At 52.5% G+C, this 26124-nt stretch overlaps 6 protein-coding genes across 6 annotated transcripts; 2 read left to right on the forward strand and 4 right to left on the reverse strand.

Moving 5' to 3' along the window:
• The first annotated feature begins 565 nt into the window (after positions 1 to 565).
• Positions 566 to 1678, forward strand: BCR38DRAFT_435932 (40S ribosomal protein S17). Its single transcript, XM_040860422.1, has 3 exons — positions 566 to 806; positions 880 to 1080; positions 1145 to 1678. Exons 1-3 carry the CDS (start codon positions 660 to 662, stop codon positions 1235 to 1237), a joined length of 441 nt encoding a protein of 146 aa, XP_040714780.1. The 5' UTR covers positions 566 to 659; the 3' UTR covers positions 1238 to 1678.
• On the reverse strand, positions 1679 to 2712 carry BCR38DRAFT_435936 (Rtr1/RPAP2 family-domain-containing protein). The gene has a single exon (XM_040860423.1). The coding sequence runs from the start codon at positions 2567 to 2569 to the stop codon at positions 1736 to 1738; it is 834 nt and encodes a 277-aa protein (XP_040714781.1). The 5' UTR covers positions 2570 to 2712; the 3' UTR covers positions 1679 to 1735.
• Positions 2713 to 3404: 692 nt separating this feature from the next.
• On the forward strand, positions 3405 to 7038 carry BCR38DRAFT_485892 (uncharacterized protein; the record flags this gene model as incomplete). The annotated part of the gene is made up of 3 exons (XM_040863952.1): positions 3405 to 5112; positions 5172 to 5228; positions 5279 to 7038. 3 exons carry the CDS (start codon positions 3405 to 3407, stop codon positions 7036 to 7038), a joined length of 3525 nt encoding a protein of 1174 aa, XP_040714782.1.
• Positions 7039 to 9818: 2780 nt separating this feature from the next.
• On the reverse strand, positions 9819 to 11235 carry BCR38DRAFT_485893 (uncharacterized protein; the record flags this gene model as incomplete). Its single annotated transcript, XM_040863953.1, has 2 exons — positions 9819 to 10038; positions 10100 to 11235. 2 exons carry the CDS (start codon positions 11233 to 11235, stop codon positions 9819 to 9821), a joined length of 1356 nt encoding a protein of 451 aa, XP_040714783.1.
• Positions 11236 to 18346: 7111 nt separating this feature from the next.
• Positions 18347 to 21478, reverse strand: BCR38DRAFT_370768 (gamma-tubulin complex component protein). The gene is made up of 3 exons (XM_040857278.1): positions 21118 to 21478; positions 20428 to 21057; positions 18347 to 20373 (listed from the first exon to the last, which is right to left on the reverse strand). The coding sequence occupies exons 2-3, from the start codon at positions 21040 to 21042 to the stop codon at positions 18646 to 18648; spliced, it is 2343 nt and encodes a 780-aa protein (XP_040714784.1). The 5' UTR covers positions 21043 to 21057; positions 21118 to 21478; the 3' UTR covers positions 18347 to 18645.
• Positions 21479 to 21885: 407 nt separating this feature from the next.
• On the reverse strand, positions 21886 to 23725 carry BCR38DRAFT_222196 (senescence-associated protein-domain-containing protein). Its single transcript, XM_040854255.1, has 3 exons — positions 23499 to 23725; positions 22764 to 23445; positions 21886 to 22706 (listed from the first exon to the last, which is right to left on the reverse strand). The coding sequence occupies exons 1-3, from the start codon at positions 23517 to 23519 to the stop codon at positions 21946 to 21948; spliced, it is 1464 nt and encodes a 487-aa protein (XP_040714785.1). The 5' UTR covers positions 23520 to 23725; the 3' UTR covers positions 21886 to 21945.
• Positions 23726 to 26124: the final 2399 nt, after the last annotated feature.

Consider the following 26124-nt stretch of genomic DNA (forward strand, 5'->3'; position numbering starts at 1 on the left):
GGAAGCGTGGAAAATGCCCAGGTAATTACCAGCAGTTGGCGTGCCCTGACTGTTGGTTGGGACCACCACACGACCACTCTACATACAAAAGTAGACAAGCAATGTACAATACATATGTAAAAGAGGTGTTGGACTTTTGTAAAGCCATCGCTACAGAGGCTTTCATGTGTCGAGACTGTTGTAATTGCGGCTCGTCTTTCAGACAGCTTTAGGCACTCCTGTCGTATCGTCTATGCACCTGACAAGGGGGCCAGACTCAATTTACAATGCAGCCCCAGCTTTGTATAAAGGATCTGGGGAGTTACTCGAGCGGCTAGAGGTACTACTTAGAAGCTCTGGAATTCGTCAACATTTCGTAAATAGCAGCACCAGGCTTAAAGTCTAGATAGAAGCTCGAAGTAGCATCTTACGTTGCAGTGGAAGTTCTAGCTAATCCTCCATTAAACCCAGCTGCTGTCAGCTGGCGGAGCACTCCATAGTCCGACACGACCGAAGTTTCCCCATCCAATCAGCATTTTCCTGGACCTGCCCTAGGAATTTTGCTTTTTGGAAGCCGCACTCGAATATTGGTTCATCACTGAACTTCAAAGCGGCAGCCGACAAGCACCACTGGATTCTTTCACTCACATCACAGCTCACATCCAGCCAATACCGCCAAAATGGGTCGCGTCCGAACGAAGACTGTCAAGAAGTCCGCCAAGGTCATCATTGAGCGGTACTACCCCAAGCTCACTCTCGACTTTGAGACCAACAAGCGAGTATGCGATGAGATCGCCATTATCGCCTCGAAGCGCCTGCGCAACAAGGTCAGCACCATCCGAGAAAGGAACCTGGATTGACGAACTGGAAACAGGGAGACTGATATGCCACTCACCACAGATTGCCGGTTACACCACCCATTTGATGAAGCGAATTCAGCGTGGACCCGTCCGTGGTATCTCCTTCAAGCTTCAGGAAGAGGAGCGTGAACGCAAGGACCAGTACGTTCCTGAGGTGTCTGCTCTCGACTTCGCCCAGAACTCCGAGAGCGGCCAACTGGACATCGATGGAGAGACCAAGGATCTGCTGAAGCACCTCGGCGTACGTTTGCTACTACCACATCGCCGTGTTCTTCCGTGTTGGAGGGCTAACCTGATCTCCACAGTTCGACTCTATCCCCGTCAACGTTGTCCCCGTCACCCAGCAGCAGTCGGTTGAGCGTCCCCAGCGATTCGGCAACCGGCCCCCGCGCCCGTAAAGGAATGATGTGGAGTGTAGGCTGGATGCACGGGAGGTTACGAATGATTGATTTTGGCAACTGGCACAACGGGTCTCACGGCTTTATGGCGTCTATACTGACGATAGTGAGTGCACTCTAGATCTTCAAAAGAAAAGATCTTCCTCCCCCACAGGTGTCCCTGATACTTTGGAGAAATCCAGGGTTGACGGTTGATTGCCATTTCCCTTCTCCGTTCGTGCGTGATTGCTCTACGCTCCCAGGCAAGACAGCCTTTGACCTATGTGAACATGAAGCTTCGAAAACCTCACACGGCCGCTACCGGTGATTATCTGACAGATGAGGTATCGCGCGCTTCCTTTGGAGTAGCGACAAGCGGTCATGTTTGGCAGACCGTGCTATGCTATATTTGGCTTAAAATTAATAGGATATCTAAATGAACTCACGCTGCCATTAACGCCATAGATGCTGGATGTTGACCATGTCCGTGACACCGTGCTTCGACCGGGACCACTTTATTTATATGCCCGTCGTGTTCTTACTCGCCGTGTTTTTCTGGGAGTCGAACTTCGTCTTGTAGCCTTCGGTTACCAAGTGACCATCATCATCCTTGCCCAAAGACGGCTCTTCCGCCACTCCCTTGACGCTGTTCTCCTGGATCCTAACATCAACTTTGCGCTTCGCCCCCTCATCCGTATCACCCCGCTCCAAAGCAAGCTCCTGCGCATCCTTGGCCGCCTTCCTCTCAGCCTCAACCTGTAACCCCGCCATGTCTCTTGTCAATCGCCGTGCCGCCTCATCCTCTTCCGTCTTCTTGGGCTCCTCGTACAGCCCAATCTCAATGCTGTCGATGCCGGCCCGCTCCCACGCCGACGTGTCGTTCAACTGCACCTTGATCCACATTGCGCGCCGCGCACACGCGGCCCCGCACCACCGCTCAATCTCCTTCTTGGGCACGATGCTGAAGTCCTTTCGCCCGTAATTGATGAGCTTGTACTCGCCACGCTGGGCTACGCGCATCCGCGGCTTAGGGCACAGCGTGTACCCGCATAAGCCATTGGCGTTGCGCTCCGAGATGAGGTCTTCGTAGTCGCTGGGCTGGAAGAGGCGCACATGCGACTTGAAGGTTGCGGCGTCGGTGGGGGATGGGCTCGAGGAGGTGTAGGGGCTGGATCGGTCGAGAGGCAGTTTGGAGAGCTCGATGATGTAATCCGTTATGGTGTCTTCGAGTTCCTTGCGCTGCTGGATTATGTTGGCGTGCTGGACGGCTACTTCGCGGACTTTGGGGTCGGCGGCTGGGGGGATAGGCTTCTTAAGGATGCCTTTGAGGGGGTTGTTTGATTGGGTCGCCATGTTGTATGGTACGGTAAAACAAGTGCCGGTTGAATCACGCACCAAGGCAAGATTTGATATGTCTCAGAAAGACAGGCAGTGCAGTACCACAGTTTGACGCTATGGGAAGTTATCGCTTCTGCAAGAGGTCTTCGGATTTGCCATCTGAAAGTGCTACACCAAGTACTTAGTACAATGACTTTGAGCTGGATGGAGAACGAGCTCCAAATGTGGCTGAATGATGACGACGCCACAACGACGACATTGGCTGGCACTGGCGGGTCACACCAATGATGGATGGTCTGTCGGCTTGATTTGTTTGAGGTCAAGCAGAACAACCCTGCGACATCTTGGTATTGGCATAGAACCTCTAAAGCTTTTATTTTTCAATTTGCAAAGTCTGAGTGAGGATTACCCAAGCCTAGATGGGTCTGGCAGTCGCAATTACAGAGGTTTAGGTTCGTTGTTCTTTTAGATGCACAGCACTTCTTTGCCTCCCGTCACCACATCTTGGGTTGCCTGTCAAGCCTGGCAAATGCCTCCAAATCTGGTATGGGTCCAAGTTCATGCGCTGACGTCGACCTTTTCCACCTCACAGCTCGCTCCCACAGGTTGTTGCTAAATGCTCAACTCAACGCAGAGTTGGTCCACTTCTGTTTGAGAATCATGGTAGCCTGCCCAAACGTTCACCACGCCGCAAGACAATAACTTTCCAAATCTGATCTTTGCCACCACAACAACCCCTCACCCGAAACCTCCGTATTACAGCAACAATAACAATATCCGATTACACCCGATTGCCAAATCCTCTTCTACTGAGGGGCTCCCAGCGTCCGGAGCCATCATCAGAGGCACCATGGTTACTGCGCCGTTCAAAGTGAAGGCGCTCTTTGAGTACACCTCGAGCCATGAGGACGATCTACCATTTGAAGTGGGCCAGATAATAACGGTCAACGATGATGAGGATCCGGATTGGTATGGCGGAGAATATGTAGATGGCTCCGGCGAGACGCGAGAAGGCATCTTTCCTCGCAACTTTGTCGAGAAATACGAGCCCGTTGCGCCACCCCGCCCGGTGAGGTCGCGGAAGAAAGAGGCCGAGCCTCTCGCATCGCCGCCTTCAACTGCTGCTTCATTTGTGTCAATTCCGGCGGCTCCAGAATCGGAACCCGAAGATGTTCCAGAGGAGAGGCCAATCGCTTCGCCACCTCCACCTCCGCGGGCGGCGGAACCTCTCTCGCCCAGAGCTTCTGTTGCGCCGGTGCCGAAGGCCCCCGAACGTGAGCCCGTAGCCTCGCCAGTCGCTCCAGCTCCCCAGGCTGTGGCGCCTGCGCTTGCTCCTGCGCCTATTGCACAACCTGCCGCCAAAGCTCCTAGTTCGCGTCGTAGTCCTCCCCCAGTCTCGGAGAAGCCCAGCTCGTTCAAGGATCGCATTGCGGCATTCAACAAGGCCGCACCACCGGTCGCGCCCTTCAAGCCTGGTAACCTGAGCGCCGGCGGATCTAGCTTCGTCAAGAAGCCCTTCATTGCTCCGCCTCCGAGCAGGAATGCCTACGTTCCTCCCCCAAGAGACCCACCCATTACCAAGGCTTACAGGCGCGAGGAAGATCCCGAGATCAGGGATAGAGAGGCAGAAGCCCTTGAAAACGCTGAGAAGGCTGGGCTAGTTCCATCCACAAATCAAGAAGGGCAAGACGAGGACCAGCCCAAGCCTACAAGCCTGAAGGAGCGCATCGCATTACTCCAGAAGCAACAGGCCGAGGCCGCTCAGAGACATTCCGGAGCTGCTGCAAAGAAGCCGAAGCGTCCGCCGCCGAAAAAGCGCACCGAAAGTGACGCACCGCAGGAAGCATCCCCGGTGGTTGAGGCTGAAGCACTGCCAACCCCGGAACGGCGAGACACGGAAGACGCTCTGGAACGGAGCTCCACAGATGAGCCTCAGCCCAGGCAGCTTCCGCTTCGAAAGAAGACTTCGAAAAGCCCCCCTGAAGATGGCAATGAGGCAGATATGTCCGGCGCCGGAGACACAACAGAGGGTCAGGATGACCTTACCGAAAAGGAGGATATTGATGAAAAGCCCCAACCTATTTGTCGTGCGCCTACAGGGCCAGAAGTAGAGCCGGTCACGCCTGGTGGTGACGACGAGGAGGAGGAGGAGGAGGGCGAGGGTGAGGAGGAAGATGACGACGACATGGACCCCGAGCTCAAGCGAAAGGAAGAGCTCCGTGCTAGAATGGCCAAGATGAGTGGCGGTATGGGCATGATGGGGATGCACATGTTCGGTGCACCCATGCCATCACCTGGTGCATCTGCAGTAGCAAAGAAGAAGAAACCTCCGCCGCCACCTACAGAACGGCGTTCGAGTGAGCAGCCTAACGAAGAAGCGTCGCCACGCATGGCTGCTCCTCCAGTCCCAACCATGATGGCTCTTCCCGGGATGCCTGGATTGGGCCAGAAGAAGCTCCGTGAGGAGGAGACTGCTGAGCCTGAAGAGCATGAGTCGCCGGCAGAGGAAGACAGTGTACCGGCCATCCCCACTAGTCCACCAACAGTGGCACCTGAGGGTAAGTACTCTGTCCCTGGTAACGATATATTTGAATCTATACTAACCTAGTTATAAAAGGTGGTCCACCTCCTGTTCCTTCCGGCAGACCCGCTCCTCCCCCAGTCCCTGCCGAATGTAAGGCCGTCCTCTTCTTATTGGGAAATCAAGCTAATATAATTCCGCAGCTCGGCCACCGCCGCCTCCGCCTCCGCTAAATGCTGGCGTAGTGTCTCCTAGCCTTGGATCTGAGTCGGACGATGAGATGTCTGAAAGTGCAATGAAATCGCCACTTGAAACCCCAAGAGGTGAGGCGCCGGCAGGCAGAGCACCTCCGCCAATCCCACTGGCATCACCGACATCATCAACGTCTCCGCGGTCACCTGGGGCTAAACGATCGTCGTACATCGCTGAAGAAATTTCTCCGACTTCTCCAGCCATGCCCCCACAGCCAAATAAGCGGAACAGTCGGCCACCTCCTGTTCCTGGGTCCGCCCCGGCCACACCGGCACAAGCTCGTCCACCTCCACCACCACCACCTGGGGTTCCTTCAAGCCGCCCTCCGACGTCAGACAACAGACCTACTTCGCCGATGAAGCCTGGCGTCTTGGATAATGGCGAAGAAGGAGAGGTCTCCGAGTATGAGGGAGATTACGACACTGATATTGCATCATCTGTGCCTCATAAAGAAGCGCTAAAATCCCATGCGCGTGACTCCAGTATCGACGACAGCACTCCAATCCGCTCTCCAGTCTCGGATATTCCAACGCCATCTTTCCCTCCTCCTATGCCGAGCGCTGCACCACCTAGAGCAATTCCGCCGCCAATTCCCAGTCAACCAATGTCATCTAATGTTCGACCCTCAACGGAAATGCCTCGGGCGGCTCCTCCTCCGCCACCACCGCCTAAGGAGCAATCGTTCGACGATGATGAGTACGATCCATACAATTATGCCGCCCTACGACCAGGAGTCTCGAAGAGAATGTCGCACACCGTGCCAAGGCAGCAAGTGGCTTCTCCCGAACCAATGTCATCGTACCAACCGCCCCCTACACCCGATCGTCGTGGGCCACCGCCAGCTCCCTCCGCCAACAGAGCTCCACGACAGTCTCTCGACGTACAAAAATCATCGGGTCGAAGATCAATGGATTTTAGCAGACCGTCGATGGAATCCGGTTTCGTAGCGAATGATGTGGACCTAGCTAGCTATACGAACTGGTGGCTTCAACCCAACGGCGTGCCTCCTGCATTCCAGGGCAGAAGAGATGTCTTCTTCGAATCCGAAGAAGCCACCTCCACTGCGCAAGGAGGCAGGACAACAGTCACTAAGGAGGTCTATATCTTGTTCCAGGATTACTCGCAGACGGTCATTACCGCTCGATTTGACCCGCAGAATCCTGCCGATACTCAGTTGGAGCAACGGCACGAACCACCCCCTCGAAACTTACGTCAGGATCAGTTGGAGCAGGCGTATGAGCGCTTCGGCATGCAAATCGCCACTGCCATTACTTCCAAGAAGGACACAGTGGTTGGTGATGGTACACCGCAAGGACTCGTCTATGAGCTTCTCAAGCCCTTCAAGGACGCGCTGCTTCCCGTTGGGTCTCGTGCCTACGGCGCCCTGGTGTATGCGAACATGGCTAACGCCGCAACACAAACGAACGATGAGATCAGACCTGGTGATATCATCTCCATCCGCAACGCCAAATTCTCGGGTAAGCATGGACCTATGCACGCCAAGTACTCCATGGAGGTTGGTAAACCAGACCACGTCGCCATTGTTGCCGAGTGGGACGGAACCAAGAAGAAGGTACGAGCTTGGGAGCAAGGCCGGGAGAGCAAGAAGGTAAAACAGGAGAGCTTCAAGCTAGACGACCTGCGCAGCGGAGAGGTCAAGATCTGGCGTATCATGCCAAGAAGCTGGGTCGGATGGGATTCTCAGAACTAGCTGCCTGAGATCCCGTCTATTGAGTCTCTTTGGTCGCTGTTAAGAGTCGACTCCACCACCCAATATCAGGGCCGCCAGAGTCGGGCCTCTAGTCCGCGCCGACTTTCGAGGCAAACCAGCTTCCGGCAACCGAGATACTCTTTGTCGCGCTGAGTCCAGGCGAGGCGGAAGCCGTGTGGGTTGCAAGTTGACGAAACACTCACAGCATGCATTTGCTGGGGAGTGACTAATGTTGTTTTTTCTTGCCCTTCTATCACTACCGTCGTCACGTAGCAAACTGAAACACCACTTCTTGTTATTATAGTTTACTGCTGGCAATGCAAGCACCTGCATAACCTCTACCATTTGCTGTTTATGTCCAGTGATGATAACGCGTGCTGGATCCAGGGATGCATTCTATTGGCGTGCCGCGATGACGAAATTGAAACTGAAATTATGAACATACTACTACCTCTCGAATCTAAGTCTAAGAATGGGTTCCGGGTAAGAAAATTGGCAAACATTTAGCATACGAATCCTTCGAGCCAAATTACACTCACTGGCTAGGCCTAGTTCATCATCTACAGAGAAGTGACAACGATTTACTTTTCTATTCAAAGCTGACCATCAATCAAACCACGAGAGAGAGAGAAGGGGGGAAGGGGGAAGGGGGGGCAAATGATGTCTCAAGTATACACGAGTGCCTTCCGGTTATCACTCTTGGCAATTCCGACAATCCCTCAACCTTACTTGGAGCCCACTTGCGGTGTCTTTACGCGGGTATCTCTAGCCTCAAACTCGGGGCGGGTTTGGAGGTCTGCATGGATGCGTGGTAGGTCGGCGGTTTGGAGACTCAACCCCCGATGTCGAGCTGAGGTTTGAGGCCTATTCAAGACGCAGATGATGCCAAGCAATACAGGCTCGGACCGCAGCAGCAGCTCTAACCGAACGCTCGCCGCTCGCGACCCAGCTTGTAAAGTATCCGAATCAGTACCTTTACGACAGTCGTATTTTTCATCGAAGTTTTGAGAGTCACGACTTTCGCTTCAGTATTCGGATTCCGATCTCTTCACCTGATTACGAGCTAGCTGTGCTATACTCGTCTCACGGGTATGCCGAGTCTCCCAATGCGATTTCTCGTGGCCGCCTTCAGGTCGTATTCAAAGCGTGGCCCTTCCGACTTCAATGCGATGCGTGAGATAGTGTAGGACTGGAGTAATCTATGCGTACAAGAACCAATCTTGATCTATAAGCCAAAAGCCTCGGTATAATGATAGGATCGGTCCCCGTCTTCAAGCTGTCCCACTCAGCCGTTCTTCGTAGAAGGTGTGGAGTTTGGTATTTAAAGTTCCTCCAGCCTGCTTATCTCGCACCCATGCCAGACTGTATACTTGAGCAAATACATTATATTCCGGTGAAGTTTCTCAAGAACAACGCCAATAGGGGGGGTTGCCGACCCCTGGGCTAGTTATTCCAATGCATAGGTGGCCCAGCCGTCTCCGACGGTGGGCTCCCTGCTGACCGAATATCTGCAGTAGTATCCGTACAGCCTACTCCCACCGACCATTTGATCCGACGTGGGTGCCTGCATTGCAGAACCGCTCTCTTCTTGTCCGCGATGTGTATTCCGGCGCATGACTCAACTGATACAGAGCGATCGCGGCTGTGCTTCGGTGCATCCAGGCTGCATTCCCACGATCCAGACGCTGTAACCACTGTAAGTGAGAACCAGTATTCGGTATTCTTTCCTGTCATCATGGATTTCTGGCGGACATTTCAGCGAACATGTTCTGTGTCACTGACACAATGACATTTAAAACCCCAATGTTGCTGAACGAATGGCTGTGCTAAGCAAGGCGCTGCTGCTGCTCCTTCCGAAGGCCTTGTTTGGTTACGAGGTCATCGCGGGTTCCCACCCGCCCGAGCACAACAACGAGTGATTGTCCTTGCAGGGAAGCCTGTGTAGGTAGTGCAACAGAAGGGGCCAGGAAATATGACACTTAGACCCAGGGATCCTATTCCTATTTCCTTCAAGTCGGCCGTGGTTGGCTACCCTATTGTCCGCACTAGACCTGTCAGTAAAATTGCCCCGTGCCTCCAATGATCGGTTGAAGAGGAGCCGTCACGAGATGGGCGGGACTGTCATGACGATCAAGGTAATTTTGTGTAACGAATTGTTCAATTTTTTCGTCATTCATTCTAGTCCAGTACGGATAGGACGCCGAAAATGTACGGAACCAGATCTGTGTACGTCTGGTAACCAAACCCTCCAAATAACTACAGACGATGCTGAGATTTGTACCATACGCCGTAGCTCCATGCTTTCCAACCAGCCAACCCAGGCTGTGGATATGAAAATCAAATGGTGTCCCTCGCGAGAGAATGCCAGCCCAATGCTATCACCGCCGTGCCATGTGTGTTGCAACCAATGCAGCCTTTCGTGCAAGAGAAAATGAGGAAAGAGCCGTCCGTCATGCATTTGCATGAATACGGCTGTTGAGTAAAACAAAATAAAGAGGTATTTTTAATAGGGACCATAGACGAGACCAATGGTGCTCAATCGTAGATCGCTCCAGGCCTGATGGTGGTTCCAGCCGGAGACCATTTTTTTCGAACTGCAAGCTGGATATGCAATCCAGGTAAACGTATAAGCCCTCGTTCGAAGAGGTAATGTGGTGATATATGTATATATCAAACGTGACGACCTATCCGGGTTTCAGGTCTCATCAAGAGCACCTGGTCGTGGCATCTTGATGGTCAAGCAAGGGGCCTTCTGTCGTGTGAAATTCGGTAAAGCCGGCCTAATAAGCCGCCACTGGATTGGCCTGGCGAAGGGCACTCGAGTTCTCGTCCGATTTCCGACGGGAAAACATCTGCTGTACGAAAGCCTTGGGCCCGACATACTCGACATCAACCGACTTGGATGTCAGAGGAAGGCCGATGTGGTGGGCCTTCTTGGTCCCCCAGCGTTCCTTGATGCAGTCATCAACAAGCGCCATGAGGCCAGTTGCAACGACAACGCTGGGTTGTTATTAGTAAGGGATACTCGAGAGTCTAACTTGGTCGACGTGGGAAGACTTACTCGGCAACGTCAGTCATGGCGGTGATCAGAGCCTCGTCGCTGATCCACATATGACAAGGAGGTACCCAACCACCAGCAACCTCATCCGAGTCGACTTGATTTGGCGATCGAGTCTCCGGGACAATGTGGGCTACTGGGGTGGTGTTGTTACCATCTCTACAAAGATGGAACGAGACGACGCCCGTGAGCTTGGCGGTTGTTCTCCTCCACGAGTACTTGTGTCCCCACCACTCAAATTCGTATCGCTTTGCGTTGCTACTCCCACAACGCTGCACATCGACGCGGGCATAGTTGGAGAATTCGAGCTTGATCGTGTTGGTGGGTACTTTCGGTGTTTTCTGTCGTTGGTCCAGGGACAGGGCCTGTTCGAATGTCTCGGTGAACTCATGGTCGGCAGAAGCGCTAGTGGATGACCGGCTCCTAGGCGAAAACTTCGAGCCAGCTGTCGGGACGCGCTTCATCGAAGGCCGCCCCAGGTTCTTCATTGCGCTCGACACGGAACGCTGCAAGTTGGGACGGCTTTGGGTGGCCGGCTCGGTGAATTTCCGCTTCGAGTTGCAGACTTCTCGCCCAGACTCTCGGCAGTATCTGCGAAGCGAGAATTCGCGCCTCGCAAGGTCGTGCATGCGCAGATGGAATAGCTGGATTGTCCTAGGGGACCTCCTTCGTCCAGTAACAACCGTGTCAACCCGCAGGTTCATGTTGCCGTCGGACGTGAAATCGTCGTGGCGGATTGAGAGTCTGTCCATGGACGGGAAGAGCTCGGCGAAATCCTCGGGTGATGAGGGACGCACGTTGGTTTCGACGATCTGATGTCTGTACAAGGGCAAAGGTGGTATCTCTGCCAAGTCGACGCAGTCGTCCACCTCGACCTGGTCGATGTCAATGCTCGAAGCCTGAGACGAGTATGTGTCGACGGATGACCGTGGATATAGACTTGTGGAGGGGGACAGATCCTCTTCGTAAGAGGCATCCCGTCCCTTGGAAGTCCTGGAGTAGGAGCCCTTGGACGGTCTTGGACTGTCGTAGAAGGACGTTGCCACAGTACTCCGCGAGTCGTAGGAATCAGCACTCCTCCTCGAGTCTCTACTGCTGGCAGTATGATTTGATGAAACGGTGTTCTGTCTTCTTTCCATCGTGACCGATGTAAGTGGGAAGAAGTAAGTGATATGTATTGTGTTGTGTAAACTATTGTTGTTATTTTGGATCAAGATAGCGTAGTCAGAGACAACGCAGGATCTTATATATTTTGACGACTTCAGGGTCCTATGCTGAGGGCGGGGTGAAACCTATGGGGTTCAGCCAGTGGTGAGTCGACAAGTTGTATTGAGGCCTGAGGTCGGCGGGTCTGGTATATAAGAAGCTTGAGCTACTATCATGTGCTTGGATAACATGGATAACATGCGCGTGTATAAGTGACCTGGTGTAGACATAACCGCGAGGGTCTTATGAAATTCCATTGAGGCACAACGTGGGATGGGACAAGTGGACATAGAATAACTTTCAATATATGGACATGGATTGATCGACTGGCCGTGTCGGGAACAACGGGCGAGGTCCGTTATACGGGGCCCTCAAAGCGGCCAACGGGAGACCAACAGCAGATACTATGGTATCGAGCAGGCTCCAGGGCTTGCTGGTGACAAGAGCCTTGATTTACTAGGCGTGGGCGAAAGCCGGAGTCAGATTGATTCGAGTTACATCGATGGTGAGGGAATCTTTGAAGTACCTCGTACCTCGCGCGGGTTGACGGCGTCTGTGAGTGGTTGTATGCAATTAAAAGGTGATAGAAAGGGTGGTATCGGGGAAAGGGACTGCTGAGTGGCACCATTGCCTCTTGGTCGCACCATATACATATACGCCGCTAGGTACCGCGCACGCGAACAACGCCGGGTTCCACCACCCAGAGACCCAAGCCACTGATCAGAAGGGATTGACTATCCTTGGCGACCTCTAGCCTTAGATGGAAGTACAAACCGGACCTGCCTAGGCTTGAGCCACAGGTATGCGACACCCAGGTTGCGTGTCACCTTTGCTAATTTGGTGCGAAGTACTAGTACTCCAGTCTGCCAGTTGTACAGAACAGAGGCTAAACGAAAGGAAAAGACCAATGACGGCAGGTTGCCTGGACCCGAATGTGCGACTCTCAGGGAACTTGAAGCTCTTCAGAGAAACAGAGAAACAGAGACAGAGACAGAGACGAAGTCGAAATCATGGCTCGAAAAGGTGGCGCTAGAGTCGGAAAAAGCGGGTGAGCGACGACTTGGCCGCAACTTTCGAAGATGCTGCTTGTGGGAAAACGGCGAAAAGTCCCGCGATTGCAGCTGCCGTTTCGAAGAATTCTCGTGCCTTCGAGAAAATTTTCTACGCATCTCATCAGCATTGATGGTATCGATGCTGGGAAAATTCGCTACCCATCTGGAAGCGTCCTTGACTAATTCCAGCATTCTCATTCTTCATTCGGGGAAATGGACGCTTCTGTGACAAAAGTCGGTGGAAGACATTCTTCGCACCGATACGGACACCCGCAACGCGTTCCTTCCGTCCTAGCTGGCAAATCTGCTGTCTGGAGACTATTCGACTAAAAAGATGGGGTTCATTGTTCGCTGTCAATACGTATGAAGCTTAACTGAAATGCTCAGTTCCTTGGAGTCAGGTTCTTTTTTTTTCTTCAAATTTTTGGGCGGTTAAGGGCGCGAAGTCTTCAGCCACCCCAAGTGCCGATGACTGTTGAACAACAGCGACAAATCCCACTGCGCCCGAACCAAATTTAGGCACATAACTCCAGTCAACGTTGCGCGACAGTACAGCATATGCACCCAGCAGACGGTACCAAGTACAACACCACCGGTCATTCAAGTCGCGCGTGAAGCACCCCAACCCATTGGTCGACTCGATCTTCACTCACTTGGTAAACCATCTTACGACGATGATCGTGAAAGCCAAAACACTTCTAGTTTGAGGAGGGTTGTAGTACGTGGCAATTATTCCGTTTCCTGGGAACCGGGTGTATGATGCCCGAATGCATTGCAATCATATCATTGTGCTCATATGGGGCTTACAGTATACCATGGCCGGCTTCATTGGTTGCTGAATTAATTAGTCAAGTGAACAGACAGTATTGGGTTGCAAGTAAGTAGGATACCAGGCGCTCAATTCGGCCTCCAAACTTCGCCCAAGGCAACGATCGAAGCTATCAGAACGATACGGCGCAACGAGTCCTGGATTGGACTCAACCCGACCCAATTGCATGATGAATTCATATCTTCTTCCCCCTCAAGGCTGAGTAAGAGCTCAAACCGAAATATCAGTGTGGCCCCCGCCTCGTTTGGCAGTCAAGAAGCATCTCGTTCGGTAAGTCTTGAGAGGTCCTACTATTTTCCGACAACGGCGCCGAGCTTGGAGCAAGTCACGTATCTTGCATTATCTGACTTCAAGGTTGTACAATGTGCAAGTTGGTTGTGACACGGTCTGTTTCATGAGACACGGACTGGGCCATTCCATCTTCTATGAGACACATCGCGCTTGTTCTACCAGCTCGTTCCACTGCTGTGAAAATACCTCCTATCGACACCTTACAGCCGTTCCTGCCATCATCTGGCCGTCTGCAGGTCGTTCAATTGAGAACTATTGTGTGTCAGCCTCTCATTCGTTGATTTATTTGGGCCCGACCCTCATATTGACCTCGCGTCAGGCACACAAGCCCATTCAGCACGTGCTGCCGGGACACTCCAGTCGATTCGTCTTCACGTTTTTGAGGCTGTTGGGCTGTTCAGACAATACTTGGCCGTTGGGCTCCTCGCTCCGTGGCCGACGAACCATGGTCATGGAGCTGCTGCGGCTCAGGTTAATTTGGGCTACGTGTTTAAGTCACCTTGCATGACCTGAGGCGATCCATGTTCGTGAGCAGGGAGAGACTGCTACAGCTGCCCACTCGGATTTCTCCATATCTATCCAGATAACAGGCGAGGCTAACAGCAAGTTGCCAGGCTGTCGGCGCCATGACACGAAGAGCCGCCATTATTCCGTACGGAAATATGGGCATCCCCTTGCGCAATCAAGACAGTGTCGTGGTTGGAACAAGCATTGCTTGGATTTGTGTCTGGTGTGGGCTTTCCTCAACAAGGCATCTCGTGGATCCATCATCGTCGTGTCATGACAACTAGCCTTCAGACTCCAGAGTGCGATGATGCTGTGATATCAGATGGCTCAATTCATACACTGGCTGGACCCGACTTGTTTGATCTCTAGATCGTTTCCCAAGTTCCCCGGATCAGCCTGCGAAGGAACCAGTCTATCCATCATCGGTTCCGTCAGATCCGACCTGATCCACTGCTTCTCTTGCGCGCTGTTGTTAGTCCTTCCACGCACCCCACATGCACGTTGCCGACGTCGGCATTCCATCTGTTTGGGGAGTCTGCTACCATTTTTGCGGCTGGCTTGACGCAATCGGGGAATGTTTGATGATGAAGTAATAGACGCGGTGGGACTCTGATCTTCGTGGCGAGCTTCAGAGAAGCTACGCTAGTCCCCATCGTCGAGCAACCCGAATTATATTACACAAACGGCTCGGCTCGTTGCCGCAACAGCACACAAACTCCATCATAGCTTGTTTGCATATGCTGCGACGGTTGAAATGGTGACCACAAGTGACAAGTCCGCATTCGCCTCAGGGAAACCTCCAACTGGGGCCTCGGACGGAACATCACTAGTCCACGTATCTCAGCCTAATGGTGCGTCACTTGTAGATGAATGACGTGGGTGGTCAGAGTGTCACGATAGGCAGTCAATTGTTTGACTGCTTTTGCTCCCAGTCTTTCACGACAGCAAGTTCTGCCGCCGATGCCGCCAGTGTGGCAATCTTCGAGTACAGCACTGGCTGTTCTGCTCAAGCCGCAGAGATGGTCCACTAAAAACTGTTTGGAGCTCTCGCCACATGTTCAGTTTACAGGAACATGTCTGCTGGGTGAAGTCGTCGATTGGTTCGGACACAGAGCTGTTTCCGGCTGATAAGCAGGCCCGGCGATTGATTTGGCATTCTCTAATTGATCATCCGGACCTGTGGGCTATCAACCCGAGTATTACGGTGCGGGGCCCCGATTTCTCACAAATGGCACAATCTGGATGTTGCGACATGCCCAGTCGCTCCGGCATCATGCTCATTGATCACTTGCGGAACTTCGATGCCACGCCATGGGAATAAGCACCCGGATGTTCTGTTCTGAATCTGCTCCCCCAACGGTACGGCAGCGTGGGATATCCTAGACATTGACTGGCTCTGCTCGGGTGGTGTAGTCGTTGATTGCAACCATACATGCAGTAATTCAGCCACCACAATTCTGACATTGGCCGGCATTGGCCAGTTGCAGATCACTTGTCTGCATAGCAAAGTTGGAAAGCTCATGCCGCAATTGTATTTGCAAAAAGGCCACCCATCCAAATGGACGAACGCACCCGTTCAACGCAACTCTGAAGCTGCCGGCGCGGGCCGCAAGTTCCAATTCGTAGATACCATCCAATCGCGGTGGGATAGTGCAATTCCTGCATGGTCTGGCCGATTCTTACTGCAGCGAGATTTCTTCAGGACGTAAGATACGTCAGCGACAGCTTGGGCTTTACCCCAGACTTCTACCCCAATCGATGCTGCGTTTCAGCCTCGCTCTATTGGTTCTAATATGGAAGTCTAGCCAGTGACTTTCAGATCGCCGGTGTTAGCTGCGTGCAAAGATCATCTGACAGCCCTTCCACACTACAGATAGCTTACGGGAGAGCAGGATTCAGCGGGCAGCCATCGAGCAAATAATCATTCGCCGTCAAAGATTATCTCCCTATTGGGTCCAGCTGGGCCGATTATTGCCTGTCTCGTATGTATTCGCTCCGACTAATGGTAGTGTGAGGTCGTAAGGCATTGGTGTGATCGGTTTGCGGGAGTGTGGCCCTTACAGCACAAGAAGTCATTGATACTACGGCTCTCGAGGGCCTACGAATGAAGTTTGAGCAGATTAGTCTCGGGCAATTTACTCGAAGAATGGCCATTAGCATACACCGGCTATCTTCATGGCTCTTGCTGACAGTTCATCACATGTCGGGTGCCACTGAACCTCGACATAATCGTGCCTGACGGAGTGAAATATCTGAATCTAGAACGTGGACTACCCATAACGAAGGAGCGTCATGTGGGAAGCCGGGATTGCTGTTCTACCCTCTATGTGCTTTGCTATTGGAAAGCCCAAAGAAGCCATCCTCAGCCTAACCCTGACTAACCCAGATGCTGATGTTGCCGCATCTGAGACATGGCCACTACATGATTAGATCGATACATACCACACTGCTATTCTACTCCTGGCCCACGGCGTACCACATGCCCTACGAGCCCAGGTCGTGGGGAGAGACAGGGTCTTACTCAGGCAGCTGGCTGCAGAAAGAGGTCTCGTGGCATTCGCTCTTGCCGAACAGGGCTGTGGGGAGAATTGAGAATGGGCGCTTGTTGCCGCTGCGTTGGTGGTGGTGCGTGGTTTTTCGCTTTTCTACAGTCGACCTGCCCCAATAGGAAGGGCCACCCGCTGATTATTGCGGACTGAAACATTGGCCTGGCAATATCATAGTTACATAAGCTGGTCTGTCTCAGACGGGAATTCACGGAGAAGAAATTCTTCTCGTTCTGGAACATCGCAGAAGGTGTGCAAGACGGACCGAAAATGTCGAGGTCTTGCTGCGAAGGGAATCCAGGGGCAACGTTGGGGTTCACTGGGAATCAAACGATACAAGTTCAAACACTTGAAGTACAGACTCGAGACTTCATTTCTGTGGCCTTTGCCGGGATTTCTGCTTGCGCCTAACTCTGTGTCATTGGCCTCACAGAAAATCTCTCGTAGGCGTCTCAGGGCCGGACACGAGAAAAAATAATCCATCTTCCAAATTCAGATCGCTTACCTCAAAGCTTACGTACGACCATGTACTCTTTTGCGCACAATTGGCCTGATTCCATCATGTGCTCCAGGCCCAACTTCGCAGTCATTGGGGCTAGCTCTCCGTCATCCGCAGCTTGGGAAAGGGGGATCCTCACAGATAACAGGCATTTCGAAGAACACATTCAGTACGATGACGCCCAAAACTTGGGTACTCCATAGTTTGTAATTGGATCAAACAACTGAGCATACCGCGAGACCATCTCCAAGTCCTACCGCTCATCAAAGCAAGCCATTTATCTGTTCTTGACAGAACAAGCCAACCCGATTCCTAGGACTACAGGTTCGAGAACCTGATTCATATGCGGTTTTGGACAAGTGGCAATGCCCGTAGATGCTGACGCGGCCAACGGCTTACACGAGCATAGACGTGGACTTGATTCACATGTAAGGTTGGACTGGAACAATTGTCAATCATTCATTGTATGGATCACCAGACGGCCAAAAGATACCGTGACAATGAATTAGATTCCTCATACGATAAAGTCAGGAGATGTTAGATCCGGCTATATCGAGCCGCCCCTTGGTGTCCTATAGTGAGGCAACGCAGCAAGTGAGTTAGTTGCTTGATTGGTGGCGAGTCATGGCCCCGTTCCAGTATCGAAACACCATACCAATTGGCTTACTCGGATCCATGTACGCATGAGATCTCAAGCTTGTTAATGAGACCGAAGCCGGTGATATGCATACTCAAGCATAGACTTTGCTCTCATCTTCAAGCTGCCCCTCCCACCAAAGTGTGGAGCTGGAATTTAATAAAAGAGCCTTGATCACGAATCCCTCGCCTGATCTTGGCTATCGCTCTCTCATCTTACCAGCTTGAGGAAGGTGTGCGCTGCGAAAATTGTGAATCATGGATCTCAACACCTCTGCAGCATGTCAGATAGCAACAGGCAAAACCGATGGTTCACCTCTACACTAGCTTACGAATCAAACTTGTAGTAACTAGCCGCATGACAGAACACCACACTCCAAGCCAAGTTTCCTGAGCGCCTCCAGAACAGAACGGGACCTAAAGACTGTCTGTCAGACACCTCATACTAAGAACCCTCGACAAGGTCGAGAACAACGGACGTCTACTAGTGCGGCTAGGCTCATGCCTGCGAGGCAAGGCAAAACTCACAGCCTACTCGTCCAATATTACTCTGGAATATACCATAGTAACGGCTGAGTAAAGTGAATGGACGACTACACCAGACGGGCACGCCGCTGTGGAGTCCTTATAGAGACGACTTTTCTAATCGCGAACTACTCCGTGCTGAGTTTCATGTAGCCATGTGCCGAAAGTTTCCGCTATTTCTCAAGGATTATCCTGCCCACATTATAGAACGGCTGTCATCGCGCATATCTATGAACAACAATCCTAGTTAACTCCGGCATTTTCATATGACTGCAACGTATTTCTCAGCAATCTACGTATATGCCGATGAATCTTTATGTGCCTTCCATCTGATCAAAGCTTGGTCACCTACAGCGTACAACATTCTTCCCATAATATAGCTCTCCCCCAAAACTCCTCCTCCCAGCTCCATCATCAAACTAGCCCATGGCTCATATACTTCACACATTCGAATCCTCTCAAAACTCATCTCCACACCCCTCAGCCGCCCTCCCAACATCAAACCACCCCCCAAAATCCAGCTTCATCAGCAACCGATCCACACCGCCAATCCTCTTGGGTACGTATCTCTCCTCATCCCCACCATCAACCACCACCATCTCCTCGCCCCCCGCCGCGCCCCCCTGCTCGTCCTCCATCTCGGCCATGAATGCCGAATCCATACTCAAGCTCCTCAACACGCCCACCACCTCCTCGATCCCCTTCTTGACCTTATCCTCGACATGGCGAATGTTAGCCTTGAGGTCTGCCTCCTCGGCGTCAAGGTTGGAGAAGGCGTCGACGACGCCCTCGTCCATCTCGAGGTCCATGGACGTCCAGATGCCGTGGAGGCGGTGGATGAAGGCCACTAAGTGGTCAATGTGGATGAGTAGGTTGTACAGGGTCTCCGTAAAGCTCGCTTGGGTTAGGAGTAGACGTCGGATCAGGACGCGGAGGTAGGCTCTATGGGCCGTGGATAGAGTCTGGGGATCGCGATGAGGAGATTTTGGAAGGATGATTCGACTTGACGTTGAAGGGCGCGAGGCTTGGTCCTTGTTTTGCGGCCAGACATCGTAGTCATCATTGTCTGACTGCTCTGCGCGGTTATTAGCGCGGTTATTGGCCGAAGTTGGTGGTCTACTGCTGCTGCCTTGCTTGCTGAGCTCGCTCCTCCCTGTCAGCCAAGAGTGGAAGTCGCCCCACAAGCCTCCTACGACCTCGACCTGAAGGTAGGCCTCGGTTTCTGCGAGGAAGAAAATCCCCGCGCTGCTCGTTGTCCATGCACTACGCATGTAGGCCGACCGAGCCGACCACCGTTCCCGCAGCGTGCGCGTTGTTTCCCTGCCTCCTCTAGTGCCGTTGAATGGCGGGCGCGGCGGGGCTGGGTGGTGGCGACGGAGCGAAGTGACTTTCCACAGATCCGTCAGTCGAAGGTGGGCTCGCCTTATAGAGAGAAGGTACGAGTTAATCATTGTGTATGTTTGTACATCCGACGTAGTCAAAAATAAGTCTAGCGGCGAGGGTATTTGAATCGTCATATCGACAGGAACGGAGAAGAGAAGGTTGCGGAATGGTGTCGTCACTATACTCGTTGGCATATCTTGCACAACTACCGCTGCAGGCTTCTTCGGTGTAGCTGTTTTGGACTTGGACAGGTTGAGCCGAAGGAGATCTCTGGCGAGCTCGAGTTCCTCGTCCTCTTCGGCGTGTTGACTCTGCATGGAGCCCAACGCGGCAAAGGTTCGAGCGAGCACTGCGGTGACCTCACCCTCTTTGACCACAACATTGCCGACACCACTGCGTTGCTCATAGGCAAGATTGTCTGCGCGACGCCATCGGCCGCGTATCCTCTCATCCGCTTGCTGTGTCAGAGCCATAGCGAACTCACCACGGCCCAATAATAAGAAGTCGCGTAGGAGATGGAGCATTTCTATCACCTTTTCCAAAGGCAGAAGCTTCTGCAATATAGTCCGGGAAAGGGTCATCCGTATCGAGATAATGGTCCGCGAAAAAGCGGCCGTGTTCAAGGGAAACTTGAGGCTTGATAGCTCCTGAAGTTGCGAAGAGAGGTGGGCAAGGGTGCCGATGCTTGGGTCTGCTACACTTCTGGTTCGTACCCTGTTCAAGGACGTGCCGATGAAGAGCATAGAAGATGCGGTAGAGGCAGATACGAAGGATGGCAACAACGCAGGTTCTAGTTTGTAACCCTGATAACCACCGTCAGTACCGTCTCCGCAATGTTAATTTTTCGAGTACCGTACCTGCTCATTCTCTTTGTCCCTCTGAATGAAGAAGTCGTCGCCTCCAAAATTCGGTATCCGTCCGTATAATATCCAGGCGGACACTTGCTTCAGCCATGCGGTCTCGGCGACCTTGACGAGACTCGTTGACGCGTCCTCGATATCGGCGTAGCCAGTCTGCATCTCGCTACGCAGCTTGTTGATAAGCTCCGACCCCCTGCGCGTTGAGACACTGTCCTGCCCAAGCATGAACTGCACAACATCCCAAAGCCATTGCATCGTTCGAGTCCACCCCGAGAACTCTCCCATAACGGCGGTTAGGGGCACTATGTTATAAGCACCGACGAGGCCGGCATCCTTGCGAAGGATACCATCTTCCACTTCCAATATTTTCCGTTGGAAGGCAGCCAGATGCGTAGACGTGATGGCCGTGGAAACTGCCCGGCATATGGCAGAGGGATGAGTCGCACTGACCTGCGCAGTGTAACTGATGAGGTTGCAGTGGATTTCGCTGAGCTGGCCGGCACTCCTTAGGAGGTTCCGTTCTGGAGCTGACAGGGCGGTGGACCCCGCGTGGTCATTTTGGAGCAGGGGCGACGGGTGTCCTGACAGTGAGAGCAGGATTTCATGCAACATTTTGGTAGAGGATGCCTGCAGTCAGATATCAGAGAATGGCTCAGTAAAGCTCGGTGGGTCGGCTGGAGCAAATACCCATCCAAAGCATGCGACCGTGTCTTGGTCCAGATTTTGTCGCCAATGTCGTAGAGCAGCAGAACAATAGATCCTAGGCACTCAAATCGACACATTGGAGCAGCGCAATTCTGTGGCAAAGAACATGCACGAAGCAGCTTCGCACTGCCTCGGGTTCAATTGTTGCACCAGACCAGGCCTGCCCGTCTCGAGACAAATCAAGCTCAAAGATTGACTGTAGAATCTCCAGTCTCTGGGCTCAAGTGAATTGATCTTTGAGGCCCTCCATTAATACAAGTCGTCCCAAATCAAATCTAGATTCATTTGCTTTGACAGACCCTGAATGACCTTGCCCTCTCAAACGTCTTACACTTGGTGTTTGAATTCTGTGTCGCGCTTGCCTGACAAGTACGCGGCCAAGCGCGTCATCTCTGCAGCGATCACGTGAGAGATGGGAATATCCTAATCCAGCACGTAACTTTTCACACCTCCAATAATCTCTGTGCAAGTCAGCACAATAATAAGCAGAAGTTACATCGCATAGAGGACACTCTATCAATCTACTAAGCTCGTACTTCATCTAAATTCATTACCGCATCATTGGCCATTGGGGCCTGCCTCTTTTATCTTTACTTATAAGCCTGCTTCCCATTTGACGCACTACTGATGCTCGCTGAATCTGTCAGAAGCTTTGTCTGCAACTGGTTGTCCCCAGGTAGTGTCAATTCGCCGCCGTCACCACCCCCAACAATGATTTCGCCGCCACCTTTGACCTTGCCAACCACCTGTAACACTCGGTGTTAGTAATTACTATGTCTGGACCATCTTAGGGGAGGTTCATATCTTGTTTTATGAGTAGATAAGCCCTGTATTAAGAGCCTTCTCCTCATAAAACATGACAGAAAGGGGGGTGGGGAAATGTAGTTGACGAACCATGCCCTTCCCGACCGCTTTAATTATGGCCTTGCGAGAGACACCCGTGACATCAATGTATACCAGCCCGACGTTCTTGACGCTGCCACCCAGGTGTTTTGACAACTCCCCGGCTTCGGCGCCCCATTTGTGAGTGACCACGCTCGTCGCAGCGGACGACGTCCCCGTCATGAGATTGCGCGATGCTTGGTCAATTCCATCAGCGATGGTCGTAAAAGCCATCAGGCTCTTGTTCAATAATCCCGGCTTGTATGTGTCAAGCGGTTGTCCATCTGGCCCGAATCCCCGCGATGATCCGTCCTTAGCCTTCTTTCTAGAGAGACTTGCCCCGAGATTCTGCGCCACCTTGCTGACCTGGCCAACTGTCTTGGACGACAAGTCGGCAACCCCGCCCGAGAATTTGCTGATCCGACGAACCCGATCATGTGTAGCTGGCGTGAAGGTAACAGCCCTGTCCCCTGGCTTTGTCTTTTGCGTGTAGCTGTCTGCCTGGCTTTGCAACCCCTTGGAAACCAGATCGGACGTTGTGACAATCAGTCGAGATGCATAAGCAGCCTTCGAGACGAGAAACGACTTTTTGTAAGCTGGATGCAATTCCATATCCATATACTCCTGAGAAGCAGGTGCAACCGCAATCGCCGTGGCTCCTGCCCCCGGCAGAACTATTTCCACAGGGTCTAAGCGTGTGTTAGCCGTCAACGTCCTCAATTTCGGGACACCATGTCAACACATACCTTTGGATCCTGGCTTCAAAGCACTATCTTCCACAACTTGGTAGCCGTCACCAAGTTCCCCAATAACGCTACCATCTTCTTCATCTATGAGTACAATTTGACCACCGTTGTGGGAGCTGTGGCTTCCCTTCGCATATGCCTCTCCCGGGGCGAAGGCGGCCGGATTGTATGCGGGTAAATCCTCCGCGGACGCTAACTTGGCCTTGGACATGGTGGGCGACGGCGCTTTAGACGATGCTGCTGAGCCCTTCGCCTTCTTCGCAGCCTTGGGGGGCGGTGCCCTCTCCAAAAACGCGGTGCATTGCGCAAGTATAGTCTCGAATGTGTCTACGTCCTCTTGCAATCCCTCGCGGCTGCCGACGGAGGGAAACTCGAGTCGTGTGAATGCGCCGCTCTCAGGACCCAAGTCCCATCGTGGGATGAGATAGCTAGTCGGTGGCTGGTGATAGATCTGCGTGGTCGCGGGAAGTGGAATGTCTAACTCGGGCGGTAGGTGAAGGTGGAGGTAGAAGTCTTCCTCGGTGGAACCGTTCTCAAAAGTTGAAGTATCGGCGAACGGCGATGATGTAGGAACCATCAGCAGAGAGAGTGTTTGGGGGCCGGCCGGTGTGAGGGACTCCTCCTTGCCATGTGAAAGGTGGTACGCCGATACACCTGCTATCGCGTATAGCAATTTGGGGTCCTTGTACATGCATTAACAAGTTGGTCAGCAATGCGTTGAAGCAGTGTACTCACATTGTGTCCTGACGCCATCATGGGGTATGCTGATGGGCAGGATCGGGAGAGAGATGTACAGCTCGGGAACAAGCACAATTAGCAGAAGTGGTCGCTTTTGTGACGTGCGCAGTGGTTCGAGTCTGGGTGATTGCGTGGTAGACTAGAATGTAATGCTCCGCAACGACAAACAGATCTCGCGATTGATAAATGCACTTGCGGCAGGAATTATTTGAGGTGTAGGTAGAAGTACCGTCAATGCAAGGGGCATTAGGGGACGACCAATGTTGGCCGTCTCTAACGTAGTGATCGCCAACGCAAATAGCTTTTAAGCGCTTGACGAGAAGCGCTGTGCTTGGCATGCTCCCAACGCACGAATCAAGAGAGGCCTCACAGCGGCGTCATTGGTGTTTGGGAATGATCGCCACATCTGGGGGAGTCTGGAACACTCCTGATGGAGTGCGACCAACAGCCTGCATGCAACAGATGCTCTGAACTGGCAATTCTCATGAACCCCACTTCCAGCACCAAGAATAGGCCAGTACAACAAATGAGGGGCAATCACGGCCAGCCGGTGGCAGTGCTGTTAAGCCGTAGCACATGTTTGCTCGTCATGAGATTGATGGAGGTTGAGTTTTGCCTTCGGAGTCGTCAACAACACGAGCGATTTGACATGGCGACAAATGTTAATTCAAATTTAACAGCTGAGGCTTCATCATTTTGCCACCGAATGCCGAATCTCCTGATTGGATCAATATTGAGTGGACGGTCACATCGATGAGGGACAAGAAAATTGCAATGTGGTTGGCTCAAAAGTCCTTCAAGCTTGCATTGCTGTGCAATAAGACACACCAAGGCGGATTGGACCGATTCAAATAGCAAGGCCCGACAATCTACAACTCGTTACTCGGCATTGGCAATAGGACGGGATAAGCTGAGATGGAATTCCGGATCACGATGCCGCAATGGAGCAGGGACGACTCCACCACGTGTCTGTCTCCCGAGTTATTTGTCAGCTAGCCAGACTCAATACAGTGGGTGCACGTTCATCTTCTCAAGGTTTGTCGTTCTGGAAAGGCTTGTTAGTTCTAGATAATTATAGACGAGAAACGAGAAGATATCTTCTTACTCCCCCACGTGCCGCAACCCATCCAGGCCTTGCCCAAGACCTCACGAGGCGTCCCGATACCTAGGAATAACCTTCCATTCATTCAGACAGAGAGTCCTACGGACTACGGCCCTGTCGAATGTTCACCCCGCTGCGCTTGCTTCGCTATTTTGTTTCGGACTTGTACCCGGAAGGGTGCAGTCAAGGGGTTTCATACCTTATTCGTGAATTATACCAAGTTATTTTCGATTGACTCGCGCTCACTCTCGGACCTGCCTTTTTCTGGCACTGCCCAGCATGGTTTGGTGGTGTCTCCGCCCTACCACATAATTCATCACCCCAGTCCTCTCAGCTCCGGCAACCCCTCGCATGGCAGCGAAGTAAGGGCAAGCATCCATCCATGCATTGTTTTTGAACCATGTATTCAGGTTGGTTGGGTATAGCTAGCTAGGTAAAGTGGATGTAAACATTTCATTCTGTTCCAAATTTAAACAGAAATGGGTTCTTCTCCCAAGTTTGTCTTCATAATGTTGATCTTCAGGTCACGGTAGTATTCCATCATTCAAAGTTGGTGCGGATGGCGCAGGGTGTTACGTTTCTCTTTACTTGCCTACCAGCGTGGGGTGTTCGCGGCCGGCTTGTGCAGTGAAAGGCCCGACCCGTATCAGGGGTGATGCTCATTGGCCGCAAGAGGGCTACTGCTGGTCGTTTACCCGATGTTCTCGCCCGGGGGCCTTGATTTTATGGTGGGCTCTCAGGTCTGCTAGCAGCAGTGAGGAGAGGTGCAGCAACAGAACAGCAGAAGCAGCCATGGAGCTCGTCTCCCGCGGCTCGCCAGCTCCGCTTCCAGTTATTATTATTGCCGCTGTTCCTTCCTTCCTTCCACCCGCCTGCCACCTCAATATTAATAATTGAGACTCTCAATACTGATGCGTGCTAATTGTCGCCCTTGACTCTACTTCTCTCACCACCCACCGGCAACGACGTCCCCCGACCCCAACGCCAACGCCAACGCCAATAGCGCGCCGCCACCCACGCCGTGTCCGATCGCCGCCACTTCTGCCCGCCTCGTCAGCATTGAGCAGCACAAGGTACCCGTACCCGAAATCCTGAGCAGGCGACGTTTCAGCGACACATTAGACGTTCGGAAGCTGGTGATTGAATCCCCATTCGGTTCAGTGTGTCCAGTTGTTTACTCCCGGGCCGTTGCAGTGATCCTGATGTTGTAGCACCCCAGTACAAATTCTCCCGCCACCGTCCCGTCAGCTCTTTTGACCGACTTCTATGCTTCATCGCGCCGGCAATCTGCCACCTCCTTTGGCTTGCCAGGTCACACTTTCCAACTGAAAAAGGCTTACCTCTCTCGCGGCATCGCAGCCTTGCCTCGAGCCGTGAAGCTTAATTCACAAGGCTGACACTTCGCATCCCCCTTACCTTCAACCTTCAACCCAAGTCGTGCGGGTCTGCGCCAGACCCGAGCCGTCACAATTACCACTCCACTCCGAATCCAGTCGATCCTCTCTCCACCCGACCCGTCGG

Source organism: Pseudomassariella vexata (genome assembly GCF_002105095.1).
Source record: "Pseudomassariella vexata strain CBS 129021 chromosome Unknown BCR38scaffold_8, whole genome shotgun sequence".
Classification (NCBI taxonomy): Eukaryota; Fungi; Ascomycota; class Sordariomycetes; order Amphisphaeriales; family Pseudomassariaceae; genus Pseudomassariella; species Pseudomassariella vexata.

Excerpts from the sequence above, each read along its gene's own strand:
- BCR38DRAFT_222196 (XM_040854255.1), bottom strand. The coding sequence starts at position 23,519 with ATGATGGCGTCAGGACACAAT. Across the intron at positions 23,446-23,498 it reads TGATGGCGTCAGGACACAAT|GACCCCAAATTGCTATACGC; the intron begins GTGAGTACACTG and ends TGCATGTACAAG. Across the intron at positions 22,707-22,763 it reads TTTGAAGCCAGGATCCAAAG|ACCCTGTGGAAATAGTTCTG; the intron begins GTATGTGTTGAC and ends ACACACGCTTAG.
- BCR38DRAFT_370768 (XM_040857278.1), bottom strand. The coding sequence starts at position 21,042 with ATGTTGCATGAAATCCTGCTCTCACTGTCAGGACACCCGTCGCCCCTG. Across the intron at positions 20,374-20,427 it reads GGGACAAAGAGAATGAGCAG|GGTTACAAACTAGAACCTGC; the intron begins GTACGGTACTCG and ends GGTGGTTATCAG.
- BCR38DRAFT_435936 (XM_040860423.1), bottom strand. The coding sequence starts at position 2,569 with ATGGCGACCCAATCAAACAACCCCCTCAAAGGCATCCTTAAGAAGCCT.
- BCR38DRAFT_435932 (XM_040860422.1), top strand. The coding sequence starts at position 660 with ATGGGTCGCGTCCGAACGAAGACTGTCAAGAAGTCCGCCAAGGTCATC. Across the intron at positions 807-879 it reads CGAAGCGCCTGCGCAACAAG|ATTGCCGGTTACACCACCCA; the intron begins GTCAGCACCATC and ends CACTCACCACAG. Across the intron at positions 1,081-1,144 it reads ATCTGCTGAAGCACCTCGGC|TTCGACTCTATCCCCGTCAA; the intron begins GTACGTTTGCTA and ends TGATCTCCACAG.